This window comes from Nothobranchius furzeri, chromosome 12, assembly GCF_043380555.1.
Source record: "Nothobranchius furzeri strain GRZ-AD chromosome 12, NfurGRZ-RIMD1, whole genome shotgun sequence".
NCBI lineage: Eukaryota > Metazoa > Chordata > Actinopteri > Cyprinodontiformes > Nothobranchiidae > Nothobranchius > Nothobranchius furzeri.
The window spans coordinates 4,770,799-4,784,475 of record NC_091752.1 but is presented as its reverse complement, the minus strand read 5'-3'; the positions used below and the strand labels follow the sequence as shown (position 1 = coordinate 4,784,475).

At 43.7% G+C, this 13,677-nt stretch overlaps 1 protein-coding gene across 1 annotated transcript in view; it reads left to right on the top strand.

Annotated features, from left to right (window-relative positions):
• Positions 1-3,174: 3,174 nt before the first annotated feature.
• plpp4 (phospholipid phosphatase 4) overlaps positions 3,175-13,677 on the top strand; it is a 108,400-nt gene continuing 97,897 nt past the window's right edge. Inside the window, exon 1 of the mRNA XM_054749854.2 lies at positions 3,175-3,757. Coding sequence (XP_054605829.1) covers positions 3,669-3,757 — 89 coding nt within the window. The 5' untranslated portion in view covers positions 3,175-3,668. The remainder of the gene's footprint in view (positions 3,758-13,677) is intronic.

Here is a 13,677-nt window from a genome sequence, read left to right as displayed (position 1 = left end):
AAAAACGCGGTACCGCATTAGGCGCTGTTCTACCCGACACAAAACGGGAATGCTAAGGCCATGGACACAGCGATGACTGAGCTTTTATTGTTCTTCTTCTTCTTCAATGAGATGGGCAGGCTAGAGGCCAACGAGACGTATTCAAAGTCAGTTTTATTGTCAATTCTACCACATGTGCAAGACATACAGAGAAATGAAATTGAGTTTCAGTACACACAATTCAGAGATCAGACATACATGGGCAAGACACATGACAAGAGCTGGTGACTGTGGTCCTTCGCAACACGAGTTGCGCTACCTTAAAAGATCAAAAGGGAATTACATGAGGATAAATTGGGGGAGGGAAAAAAGGCATACCAGAGTTACTCCCGGCAGGGCGTAGCTTTAATGTGCAAAAAATAAATAAATAAAACGCCTCAAACATATAAGCACAAACATCACAACATGAGACTCCGATAGGGAGGCGGGGGGGGGGGGGTGGGGGGTGGGATCCTGCTTCCCCAGCAGGAGCAGCCCTGTGTGGCGCTCAGCCAGCTGTATCCACAGGAGGGAGGGAGATCTTGGAGGAGCGCAGAGCACATTTGAGTTCCTGCAGGTTGATGACCTCGCTAGGCAGAAGTCCACAATCTGAAGGCGGGGGGTAGGACGGGTTTTCACAGCATCTGTCTGCATTCCTTCCTTCGTGGGGGTTGTTGTTAGCAGCTCAAGGCTGCCTTGGCGTCAGATTTGGATAACAAGACTTTGTTTGGGTCAGGCAGAGATAATTTTCCTCTCTGCCTTGAAGTCTGTATTGATCATTCAAGTCCTCCAGTGAAGCCAATTTAGGTACTAATCATCCCCACACCGTCCGGTGACCCTCTTCGAGATGACATCCATTTTGCGCACTAATACCGGCAACGCAGCAGGAACATTGTCCATCTTACGATTCACCTCGAGTAACTTCCCAGTCTGTGAGGTCACCGCCCGGGCGGTGCTTTCCGTGGGTGCGGGTTGCCCTCCAATCGCTCCCGTCTCCCCAAATTTCCAGAAAACCAGATATCCTCCCACTCCAATCAGCCACCACAACCGCACAACTCACAGCCAATAAACATCACAGCCACTCATAAACCCCAGTGAGCTATGATTGTTGTGATGACTTCCTGATAGGGGGAGCGTGATGACGTGGAGAGGTGACTACTTGTGCAGGGGATCCTGGGAAGTGAAGTCCTAGGTATGGTCCCGTGTGAAGTGGATGACTGAAAGGCTGGAATCTCGACAAGGGTCTCCCTCCTTTCAGAGTGGGACTGTGTGTGATGTCAGGGATCCCACACAAGCATTCCCATCACGTTCTGCCCGATCTCCACATCATTCATTTCCATTTGATCTGCATTAAAGTTGGTGCAAAAAAGAAAAAGTTTCAAAAATGTCTTACCCACCTTATTCCAATGATGTACATGGTATATATATATATATATATATATATATATATATATATATATATATATATATATATATATATATAAATGGAGAGAGAGAGAGAGAGAGAGAGAGAGAGAGAGAGAGAGAGAGAGAGAGAGAGAGAGAGAGAGAGATGGATATTGGTGGTCATCAGGGCAATCGGGGCAGTAAACTGGAGGAGTGCAGATTCCAGGATCAACATCAGACATCTGAGTACAGAAAAGTCCAGTTCTAGGAACAGCCAAGGTGCTGCACAGAACCCTCAAGCTCCCAGACCTCTGGTAGAGGACCTGAGCTTGGAAGGATGAGACCACCCACGAAGGGTGAGATGGGGATTTGTCTTTTAAATTGGTCTTTTGAACTTTTCTTTCAAATATATCACAAAAAATATCACTTTTAACTACTTAAGCCTAATTTATACTCCTCCGTCTGCATCGGAACGGACACACGCAACGCCATTATCCATCCTTTCGATGGCTCTCCTACAGGCTCGCAAGGACGGGCGGAGTTTAGCTCTCTTTTCTAAACAGCCATTTGTTGAAATGGAGAATACAAGCTTGTGATTGGTCAGGATGCCACTGTTGTCTACAGCACCGCCATTGCGCCCTTAACCCTCCCACTGTTCTAATGGGTGTGACCCCGTGAGGAAAGTTGACCATTGAGCAAGGTTGATGGTTTATCCCTTGGGTCCATGTGGCAGGGGTGAGGAGTGAGCACCGCCTCACCTCTGCCACGTGGACCTCAAGGGATGAACCATCAATCCTGGTCAAAGGTCAACTTTCCTCACGGGGGCATCCATGAAGACAGTGGGAGGGTTAAAAACATAAAGAGGGTCGAGGATATCTAGTGGCGGACACGAAGAAGCTTGAAGAATACTTCGCAGAAAAACTCCAAAAATATGAACGTTTTATTCCACAGTGACTGGAGGAGTGAAAATATGTGCAGCAAGCATTTCATTGGGACAGAAATGACAGGTAATGTAGGTTTAGAGGTGGCGAGCACATGAAGAGGTGGAGGAGAATGAGTGACACATTTGTGTGTGTAAAAAAGTCTCTTAGATACAAAAAACTAAATCTAAACACTATCTTGGAGCGGATACATGACAGGATACCACAGAACAGCGCTTCGCCCCCTGTTGTCCTGGTGGGGAATTGCTTTGCAACACTCCCCAGGAGACGGAGGAGTATATATAAGATGGCAAATTGTCTCCATCCGTGCATGCGTGTCTCCCCCTCTTGGAGCTGATGGAGAAGTATAAATTAGGCTCTAGGCTCTGCCCTCAACAGGGGCAGTGCCAGGATTTCCCCCCTGCAATGGGTTACCCGTTGCTTAGTAAGTAAGGAAGGAATTGTTGATCTTTGTCGGCACGGACTGAGGAGCAGGGGTTACAAAGCTGGTGCTTTGCCAAAAAGTGTTGCTGTATCAACCCCAATCTACTGCATGGTGTTGCCCCTGGTCCTTAGCCTGGTGGTGGTGGGGGTGACACAGGGACAGCCCCACTATTTGTACAGACGTCAGTAAAAAGTGGCATTTGATTCCACTGAGACTAGCCACTAGCTCATCGAGCCGGCTTAAACTAATCTCTGTTTCTCCAAACTGAGGTTGTTCAGAGTCATCCGCAACAGGTGGCATGTTTGTTTCTATGATCAACAATAAGAGGTTGATAATCATGTGACTGCACATGAATGAAGTCCTGGGTGGTGTTCCAGAAACTTCTAGTCATCTGATCTTCCAGAGAGAGAGAGAGAGAGAGAGAGAGAGAGAGAGAGAGAGAGAGAGAGAGAGAGAGAGAGAGAGAGAGAGAGAGAGAGAGAGAGAGAGAGAGAGAGAGAGAGAGAGAGAGAGAGAGAGAGAGAGAGAGAGAGAGAGAGAGAGAGAGAGAGACTCGTGACTCGCTGAGTATCTCTACTTTGCGCTTCCTCTAATCACCTGACAGGGTTGCCTCCTCTTTTTCAGCTCCCCGGCGCTGAACCAGGTGAAGTATTCCAGGGAGTGGACTAAAGAGCTGTCAGCAGCAGAGTCCAAGTAAAGAAACCCGCCTGAGGGTACCGGATCGGTCGAAGAGACTGTTTCAGGTGGCTGAGTTGCGATGCGCCGCGTGCGTGATTAGGGAACGTCGCCTCTGTGGATTGAAAAAGTGAACGGTCGTCCTCGCAGACCGGGACATCCGTTGTCCAGCTCACACTTGAAGGATTTCTTTCTTCCCTTTTAAAAAATTCTTTCTCGGAATCATGAAAGTATCGCCCACGGACCGGAGGAAAACCGTGCGACAGCTGGCTTTGGAGATCGGCATCCGGGTTCTGCTTTTCGGAGTTTTTGTGTGAGTAAACCCTCGATCAGCTGAGTTTGTTGTTCTTTCAGAAGAATGGTTTTAAATAGAGACAGGGTTAAATAGAGAGGGTCGTGGTGGAGTTTGAGCCTCATCGCTTCGTTTCCCGCTGTGTGGTGCTAGAAAAGCCGCAGTTCAGCACCATGGACAGAGCCAATTCCCGGTAACAGGTGCTTCGTCTCAGTTAGGACAGAATTCCTCTGGATTTTAACATGATTCCTGATCCCAGAACAGCTGCTTTTCAACACCAAAGGAGCCTCCGCTGCTCCGATTTGCTCTGATGAATTTTAGATTTGTGCCTCGCAGGCGCAATCTTCAAAACTAACACCAACATACATTTTTAATTGTTTGCATTGCCTGGAGGTATAAAGTCTGTTTGCATCAATGTTTTTTTATTTCCTTTTGCTTGACATGATGTGACGAGAAGCTAATTATTATTATTATTTTTATTGTTATTGTTGTTATTAGCTCAGCTTTCATCACGTCACTGGAAAGAAAAAGAAAGTCGAAGCAGCACCGGTATCTTAGTTTTTGTTCATTATCGTTCATTTCTGTCCTCGGGTGAAATGCATTCAACATTAAAACATGACTCAGCCAAGCTGTGATGCAGTCAAAACATTTAATCTGAGAAAAACTTTATTTGTTTGAAAAAATAAGTTAAATAAATAAATCTCATATTATGTGGCTTCACTGCTCAGAGCCTTTTGTTAAAAGAGATTTTTATTCTTGCACAATGAAGCCAAACCAAGAAAACCTGATTTTGTTGGAAGTTTGGTTCATGACTTTTACCTTCATACCAGGACTAATTGTCTCTTTTGAGCACAGGTTATAAATGCAATAAAATATTGAAGAATTTGGTGTCCATGATTAAAAATTCAAAAATGTGGGTAAAAATAAAAGGAAAAATAAGCCTGTTGGCTTTTAAGTGACGGTAAACAACAGAAGAATGTTAAAGACGTATTAAACATGAGAAAAAGGAGAATTTTGTCCGATTCTTTTAAGATTTGAATTCAGACACATTTCATCTGGAGCGGATCAAAAACAGCTGCTGTCCCTGAAGAGAGACGGGTCATGTTCTTGTCACGAATCTGGGAAAGTGAAAACTGGGATCAGCTGCTGTTTTCTCCAGAGGCGTGAGGGACAGTCGTTCACACATCTTTTCTACATGAAGATCTGTAAAGATTTGGTCTTCAGGTAGTTTAATGGTGCAGCAGTAGTTCAGGAGATGGAGCGGGTTGTAATAGGAAGGTTGCAGGATCCACCCTGGTAGAGAATGCAGCTGTTGTGTCCTTGGGCAAGACACTAAACCCACCTTGTCTGCTGGTGGTGGTCGGAGGGACCCATTGAGCCTGTGCTCATCAACGCCGCCTCTGTCAGTGCGCCCCAGGGCAGCTGTGGCTACATCGTAGCTCATCCCTACCAGTGTGTGAATGGGTGTGTGAATGGATGAATGATACACTGTAGTGTAAAGAGCTTTGGAGACCTCTGCAGGTTAAGGTTTTGTTTTCTTTAATAATTCAGCTATCGTTTTAAAAATCTTCCAGTCTGTTCCTCATTGGCAGCTCCTTTTTAAATTAGACTAACAGCAAGTAGAAAATTAAAATTTTCATTTGACATTTTTATTCCTTTACAAAACTGATCAAAATGTGCTTTAAAATGAGACAAATCTTCAAAAACAAGTGAAATTCCCCACTGTGGGATCAATTAATTCTCTGGTCTGGGTTTGAAACATTAGAAATGCATCAAAGATTCTGTTTGTCCTTCTGTCGGTTTTGATTATGATTAAATTAATCCAGCGAGTCTCGGCCTCAAAAACAGCAGCATTAACATCATACCAAAGCTAGGTCTCTTCAACTAAAATCTCAAAAAAATCCTAGGAGTTCATCTGACGATCTTTTACCTTCACACTGGCATTAATCTTATTTTACTCAATTATTTGTGGAGAAATTTGATATTTTGATGAGTAGAGTTACAGATCGTCCACTAATTTCTGCTGAAAATCACTATTAGTGATGTGTCGGTCGCGAACGAACCGGCTCTAAGAGCCGGTTCTTTGAAGTGAACGACGGGAGCCGGCTCGTTATTGGGAGCCGTCCCCTCCCCTCCCCCCTCCCCTCTTGCTTTAGTAAAAGCTACAGGCAATTGGTCAACATGTGTAACTGCATGTCCAGACTGTCCACACACAGAGCAGTAGGGGGCGGGGAAGACAGAGGATCAGACTCAGACACACAGCAGAGCACATGCGGGCGGAGGGAGATGAGAGGGAATGAACCCTCCACCTGAACCAATCCTAATGTAACCCTCTTATCTCTAGTAAGGTAGCGCGACTCAGGTTGTGAATGACCACAGTCACCAATTCTTGTCATGTGTCTTGCCCATGTATGTCTGATCTCTGAACTGTGTGTACTGAAACTCTAATTTCCCTCTGGGATTAATAAAGTATTGATTGATGAGGAGGAGGAAAAAGGCGAGAGAGAGGAAAGTACGATGAAGACGGTGAGAAAATGAGCGCCAGCAGTCGGAAAGTGGAGATTTCTTAGTGTTCAGTTATTAAATCCATAGAAATGATAAATATTTGATATATTGCATTTTTTTTCTCAATTAGTAAATCATTTTACATATAGTTTTGCATTATTTTGGTTATAAATGTACTCTTCGCAACAGAAAATCTGAGGAGCCACTTGGGAGCCGAAAGAGCCGGCTCTTTTTGGTGAGCTTAGCCAAAAGAACCGGCTCTCTCAAAAGAGCTGGAATTCCCATCACTAATCACTATAAGTAATCATGCATAGTGGTGAAAATTTTCATGAAAGATAGTAGGGGTGTAACTACGTAAGGACTAATTCAGTTGACTGGTTTGTCATCTTTGGTTCATGGTGAGTGTGTTTAAACCCCAGAATGATGCTTCAACTTGATCTGAACACTCCACAAACATTAAATAATTATTTTTTAATCCAGATAAAATAAAAATGTCTTTATCGTCTCATTTTACAGATCTAAATATTATTCAGTCATGTGGTTGTTCTACATTTCCTGGAGGTGCTACAGCAGGTTTTTATATTATACAGTAATATAAATAATTTCTGTCTTTTCTGATGCCCTGTCCATTTAAGGTTTCTACCTGGTCTTTAGATTATTGCCACACTCTGGATTTGAAAGTGATGCGAGCGTCTTCACAGCTAACGTAGTCCGAAAAAGCTATGCTAACTGCTACTTAATGGCACCCAGCAGCAGCCACCTCAACAGAATGTCACACTTTAATAAATGAAATTCTTTTTACATCTCTGTTACATGCATTTCTAAAGATTTTCATTACTGGCCACACTCAGACTAGCTGTTAGCATATCAATTCAGTCGAAACCAATCAGTTTCTTTTTTTACACAATCGTTCAAAGATCGATCCACAACAAATTTTAACAGATTTAATCGTTCCCAAAAAAAGCTACTTTAAAAGATCAGAACTATCCTGTAAGGAGTCCAAAATCACCCCCAAGAGAAATAATACAAAACCCAAAAGGTTAAATATAAAGAAAAAAACAGTTAGAATAAGAAAAATCTCTCTTTTTCTGGGCTTTGGATAATGAGATCGATGCGGTTTCACATCACTTTCATACCAGAGCACAACGAGCAGAAGCTCAAGCAAATACCAAGATGTCATTCCCTCTTTGAAGTGTTTTTTTAGGGGAAAGAAGCCCATGTGCTTAACACAACATAATTTTTGTGCTTGTTTCAAATACTGTGGTAGATTTGAATATGTAAAAGAAAAAAAATCCCAGTACTATCAAACAGCAACTAAAACAACAGAGGTAGTGGAAGAAAGTAAAATAGACATGCCGGGGAGCAGATTTGGGTGGTGTTTAAAGGCAGTAGGTTAAAAGCCAAGGCATGAAAAGTCAAACTCTAATGCTTCCTGATGGACTGATTGACCGAAGATGAGGACGGCTCTTTTCCTGGCTGATGTACACAACAAAAGAAAATAGATGTGTTTGTGAGAAGATCAACAATTTGGGTCTGAGGCAAAGTGCTTCTGTTGGACAAAATGATGGCCAAGGAGAAAATATTTTGTTAACTGAATGCAGTGAAACTTTCTTTCACTATTCTCTTGAGCTGGTTTTCCTTTGTAGGGTCACAGGAGCTAGTGTCTATCCAGCAGCACAGCATGAGAGGTGGGGGACACCCCGAGCAGGTCTCCAGTCCATCACAGAGACATGCAGAAACAACCACTCACGTCTGCTGGAGGATCCTGCAGCACCAGGAAAACCCCACACATGCATGAGAACATGCTAACCCCACACAGAAAGGCCACAGCTGCTCTACCTACCACGCTACCATGCAGCTGTACTGAAACTGATGCAGATAAAAATGTTCAGGATGATAAATCACACCTGATTGTGGTTTTATTGGATGGAATAATTAAATTTTTGTTTTTGTTAGAAGCTAAGACGCAGAATTCGTGAGGACAAAATTTCAGCTTTCTGACTTGTTTAAATAAGTTTATTAAATAACAAAAGCCAGTAAACAGGAGTGACCCAGAAGTTATTTCTTGTACCCCTAAAGCCGGGCGTACACTGTGCGACTTTTTCACTCGTAGCGTTCAGCTTCAGCTCGAACTGTACGACTTCCTCGCTGGGCAGATCTCACGAGTCATGCGCTCACACTGTGCGACCCAGTTCTCGCATGCGACCTGACTGCTCACACTGTACGTCTGCTAGCAACACGTCGGCCCTAAAAATGTGCTAAAAATAGCAGTTTTTACTCAACACGTCAGACTTTTTTGTCTTGTTTTGCCTGTTGTCCTTCGGGAGTGCTGCAGGAGGACACACAAGGATTTATGGGGGTTGGATGAGGAAAAAGAAATAAAGAAAGTAAATCTGAGTTTTGTGATCAGTTTAATTTGACATGAACACGACAAACACGCTTTCTTGACAATCTTTGTGAGTAAAAAAACGTGTAGAAATTAAAACGAACAACGTGTGTTATTAGGGAAATAGCGGGCGAGCGGTGTTGATGCAGGATGCGCCGTGACCGGTTCTGGTACTTTTTGGGTCGCAGCTGCTCGCAGCGCCGCTTCAACAGTGCGATACCCTCACGAGGGACGAGCTAAATATTAAACACGCCAGAAGTCTGTGCGAGCTCACGACTGCTGATCGGTAGCTGGTCACATGGTGTTAATCGCCTCTCGTAACCTCCTGTACACTACACGACCGCTCGGCGCAAAACTCGCCCCGATCTCGTGGATTCTCGCACGAGTGGAAAATCGGCTCAAAAAAGTGAAAAAGTCGCACAGTGTACGCCCGGCTTAAGAAGCCACGGCATCTTTATGTTTTACTCTAGTATCAGGTGAAGCAGGTCTTAGGCTAATGTTGAGCTAACAACGCTAACGGTGAATTAGAAGCAAATAGTCAGCTTTGAATATTTCTCCAGCTGCTTTTTAAATCACCAACAACTCGATATTACAATAAAATGTTTGTGTGAAGTGAACAATGAGTCGTGTTTAACTTCCTTTTTTTAAATCGTTCAGAAATATAACAGCAAGCTAAGAGCAAGATGGCAAACAACCACACCTCATCCAATTCCAGAGAAATGTTACCGTAATAAGTGTAGTAAATGCTCCCTACCACCAGATTTAACAGTGTAACAATGTTTCTGGTGCTGATCGGTAACTATCAACAGCCACAAAACTAACAAACGCAAAGGAGGCGGTCACTGAGAACAGACTAGTTTTTGTTTTTAAAATATTGAGCGCAGTTCTCATATTTGACCACAGTGTGTCATTCTTACTTCGTGCACCTTTAAACAAGTCTGCAGTTTTCAAGCAAGGAAACATCTAAAACTGGCAGAAAACCGATGATCGTTGCTAATGCTACAACAGGCTTAAACAATACTCTGATGTAGCGTTAGGTTGAACGCTATGCTAACCACTTAGCTACAACACAAAATATTTCATTTTCTCTTCTTCTGCAGTTAGCTTGATGCTTACAGACTGACAATAATTCAATGCAGGTCGAGTTAGCATTCAAGCTAAGTTGGTGTGCGGATGGGCCTCCGTTTCAACCTTGGTGCATGCTGGGAACTGGGTCTCTTTGAGTGACAGCTCCCTCTTGTGGTCAACGCTCTGGGCCTGTGTAAATGACTAGTTTTATTGTAGAGGCCAGTGGAGAGATTTAGGGGATTATAAATTATGGAAGATTACCTACTTTATAAACTACGTACCTCAGCTTCATCAGATTTAATTTAGGATTAGGGATTATTTTATTATTTTACATATTAGGGATTATTTAGACTCTGGTTTCATCAGGATCTTGAGTTGAACTATAGTCTGACCTTCTGAGAGTTCTGTTTGCGTTTTGTTTCCCATGCTGCTCTTTGTTCCAGTTATGATCCACTCTTGTAAAATGAGGAAGAATGAACACTTTTCTGCCATCTCCCTTTGCTGATTCTGTGACTGCTTCATTATTTAAGCCCACCCATGCTTTGTGAGTAGAATTTTAATGTGAAGTGCAGCATACTGTCTCTATCCACAGACAGGATCTCGCAGCCTGCATCCGGGTGTAAATAAACCAAGGGCAGACAGTCACGGGATTGGAAACTTTTATAGATTCTCTGTTTCTTTAGAGAGGACGTTTAAACGTAGCTTGGCGTAAGTGTCTGTTCTTTCAGAACTTATCGCTGCAGATATGTTCAGAAACATCATTTCAGTGCTACGTTAAAAAGAACATCATCAGGGATCTCAGCAGGAGACGTCTTAGCCAAAGCTGTTTGGCATGTGTCCTATAAGAAATCCACAAAATGACTTGGTGTTTGATGCTTTGTGTGTTTTTGTCAGAGAACCTGGTACTATCATCAACTCCAGTGACCTTCAGCAAGATATCGTTGTCCCAACTTTCTCCCAGAGGTGCAGATTGAATGCGTTTGGAAAAACACTGCCTGGATGAGGATCTTTTATAGGTCCCATCATCCACTCAGACTCAGAGCCGGCTCTTTTAAGTCCATGCCCCTCGCCGTTTCGGTCCTGCTGCTTTGTGATTGCTGAGGGGTCATTGTGAGAAACATGCAGACTGGTTCAGCTGCTCGTCTTTTTTAAATATGAAGCAGGCTGCGGGGCGATAACACATTTGACAAGTGACTCCAACGGAAACACTTGGTATCAGCAAATTTGACCAGAGACAGATGGAAAAGAGTCGCCCTAAAAGTCTGACCTCAGCTAAGGTTTGTTCATGGGTCTTTCCCTGAATCAGCACACGGAGCACACCTATTGTTGTACTCTATTACATAAGCTACAGGGAGCCTGATAAACTACTTAGTTCATGGAGAAGGAGTTTTTTTTATAAAGTAGCTGCATAGCAACAAGGAATCCAATCAGATCAAGTAGGAGAATCACAATGTGAAATCAGAGAAGGACGTAACAAGTTTAAGTCGTGCTGAAAATCAGGCAACCTGAATATTCCAGTGAGGAGAAAAGGAAAGGAAAGAAAATGATGCTTAGAGAAAAGGAGGAAGTAGTGTTGTTCAGCAGTCCTGGAGGAGGCTGAGACAGAATAAGTGTGATCTCCAGTGAGAGGAGAAGCAGCCGACTGTCTCAGCAGGACCACGGACTCCCTAACAGATCAGTCTGTCGTCGCTTGAAGCTACTTTGGCATTTTGATCTATATAATAGTCTGATCAGCTCATTATATCTCGCTGTCTTTGCTGCTGTTTATCTCTCATGTGAAACTAGATGAAACAGCTGCTCTGTGTCTTAAGGGACATGCCAACTCACTCACAGGTCAAACTGAACATTAGATGATGATAAGGTGGAGGAAGGAGCGGGGAGATCATCAAAAGTGTGTGTGTGTGTGTGTGTGTGTGTGTGTGTGTGTGTGTGTGTGTGTGTGTGTGTGTGTGTGTTTGGGATGTGGGATGGGGAAAGAATGTGTTCAAATGATTTTCTTAAATGTGTTTGAACAGGAGAAACTTGAAAATATCTTCAATAGTGGATGTCTCTTGGCTCCCCCCTTCCCCCTGCATGGGGAGTAGAGCATTCAGCCGCTCTGCCCCCCCCCCCCCCCCCCTCTGGAATTCTCCTCCCTCTGACCTTCGCACCTCTCCCATCCTCCTTTTAAATCAAAACTCAAAACCTACCTCTTCAGACTAGCTTTTACCACATGGTGATCTTAATTCCGTTCTTTTTATTTTTACATCTTAGTGTTTTTATGTATTTTTGTAATGCGTTGATCTTGTTTTATTTTTTTCCCATGGCTGTAACGTCTCCTTGGGTGTCAAGAAAGGCACTTTTAAATAACATGTAATATTATTATTATTATTATTATGTTGGTAAATGGCCTGTATTTGATATAGCGCCTTCTAGAGTCCTGGAACCCCCCAAGGCACTTTACAACACAATTAGTCATTCACCCATTCACACACTGGTGGGGGTGAGCTACTATCAGTGCATTTACATGCAGCCAGTAACCCTTTTAAAACCCAAATATTCACAATAACCCGGTTCTGCAGGTCCATGTAAGCACCGCCAGAAACCCGGATATGCTCATAACCGGGTTTTTAAAAACCCGGTTACTACACCTGGGGTAACCCTTTTCTAACCCGAATGTTTAGCATATCGGGATATCCCCATCAAAGCGTGTGTTCTGCGCATGCTCTGTTCGCAAGGAATCTTGGTCTTTTGAGTAGCGAGACGTCTTGTATGCGCCAGAACACCGGAAGTAAACAACAAGTTGGGAGCAACATGGCGAGTCGCGGCACAGCACCACACTTTTGGAGTGACGAGGAAACTAAAGCGCAAACAAACGCGGTCGCTATCTCTTCCAAACTGGGAAACATGTTGTTGTTTTCATGGATACCGGAACAAGAAGAACCGGAAATGACGCATATTGCGTCTGGACATCCGCATTTACATCGGGTTATGCAAAGTTAGAGGTAACTCTTTCGATTTATGCTTGTAAACGGGTTATTCTGATCAACTCAGAAACCCGAATCCCGACCTTAACCCGATCATAACCCGGATATTGGCTGCATGTAAACATAGTCTATGTAGCCACAGCTGCCCTGGGGCACACTGACAGAGGCGAGTCTGCCGAGCGCTGGCGCCACTGGTCTCTCCGACCACCACCAGCAGGCAAGGTGGGTTAAGTGTCTTGCCCAAGGACACAACGACAGCAACAAACTGAGCAGAGCTCAAACCTGCAACCTTCCGATTACGGGGCGAGCACTTAGCTCCTGTGCCACCGTCACCCAGTTGTTAACAGCTTAATGTCCACAGCAAGAAAACAGTGCAATATTACTTAAAATTGCACTATTAACTGATTTGGAGCAATGAGAGCTATGCTGTTATGAATGATGGTGATGATGATGGTTACTAATAAAACCACAGGTTAGTAGGAACTTTGCAGTTGAATAATTTTTCAGTTTCCTCCACAAAAACAAAGAAGTCAGCCGGTTGTGCTCATCCTCTCAGGCAATAAATTCTTCAGTTTCTACCTCCACGATATTCCGATCTGTAGAAATGGGATGGTTTTAGCTCCCTCCCTCGGGTATTCCCTTAGATTTATTCTGTTACTGTCATTTACAGCTTTACGCACAGACACACAAGAGGTAGAAGAAATGTAGGAGCATCTTTCACACACACACACACACACACACACACACACACACACGCACGCACGCACGCACGCACGCACGCACGCACGCACACACACACACACACACGCCAAAATCTCTAAATATAACAAGCGAGGCCGTCTTCCAGTGGAAAAGCCTTCATTATGTCCGTCTTTGTGTCCCTCAGGCTCCCAGGTTTTGCTGTCACACCACTCCAGTGGCTTTCTTAAGTCAGTACACGAAACGGCGAGAGCTTTAACAGAAAATGGTTACTGGAAATAGGGATTTTAGATTTTATAATCACTCACATATGGTTA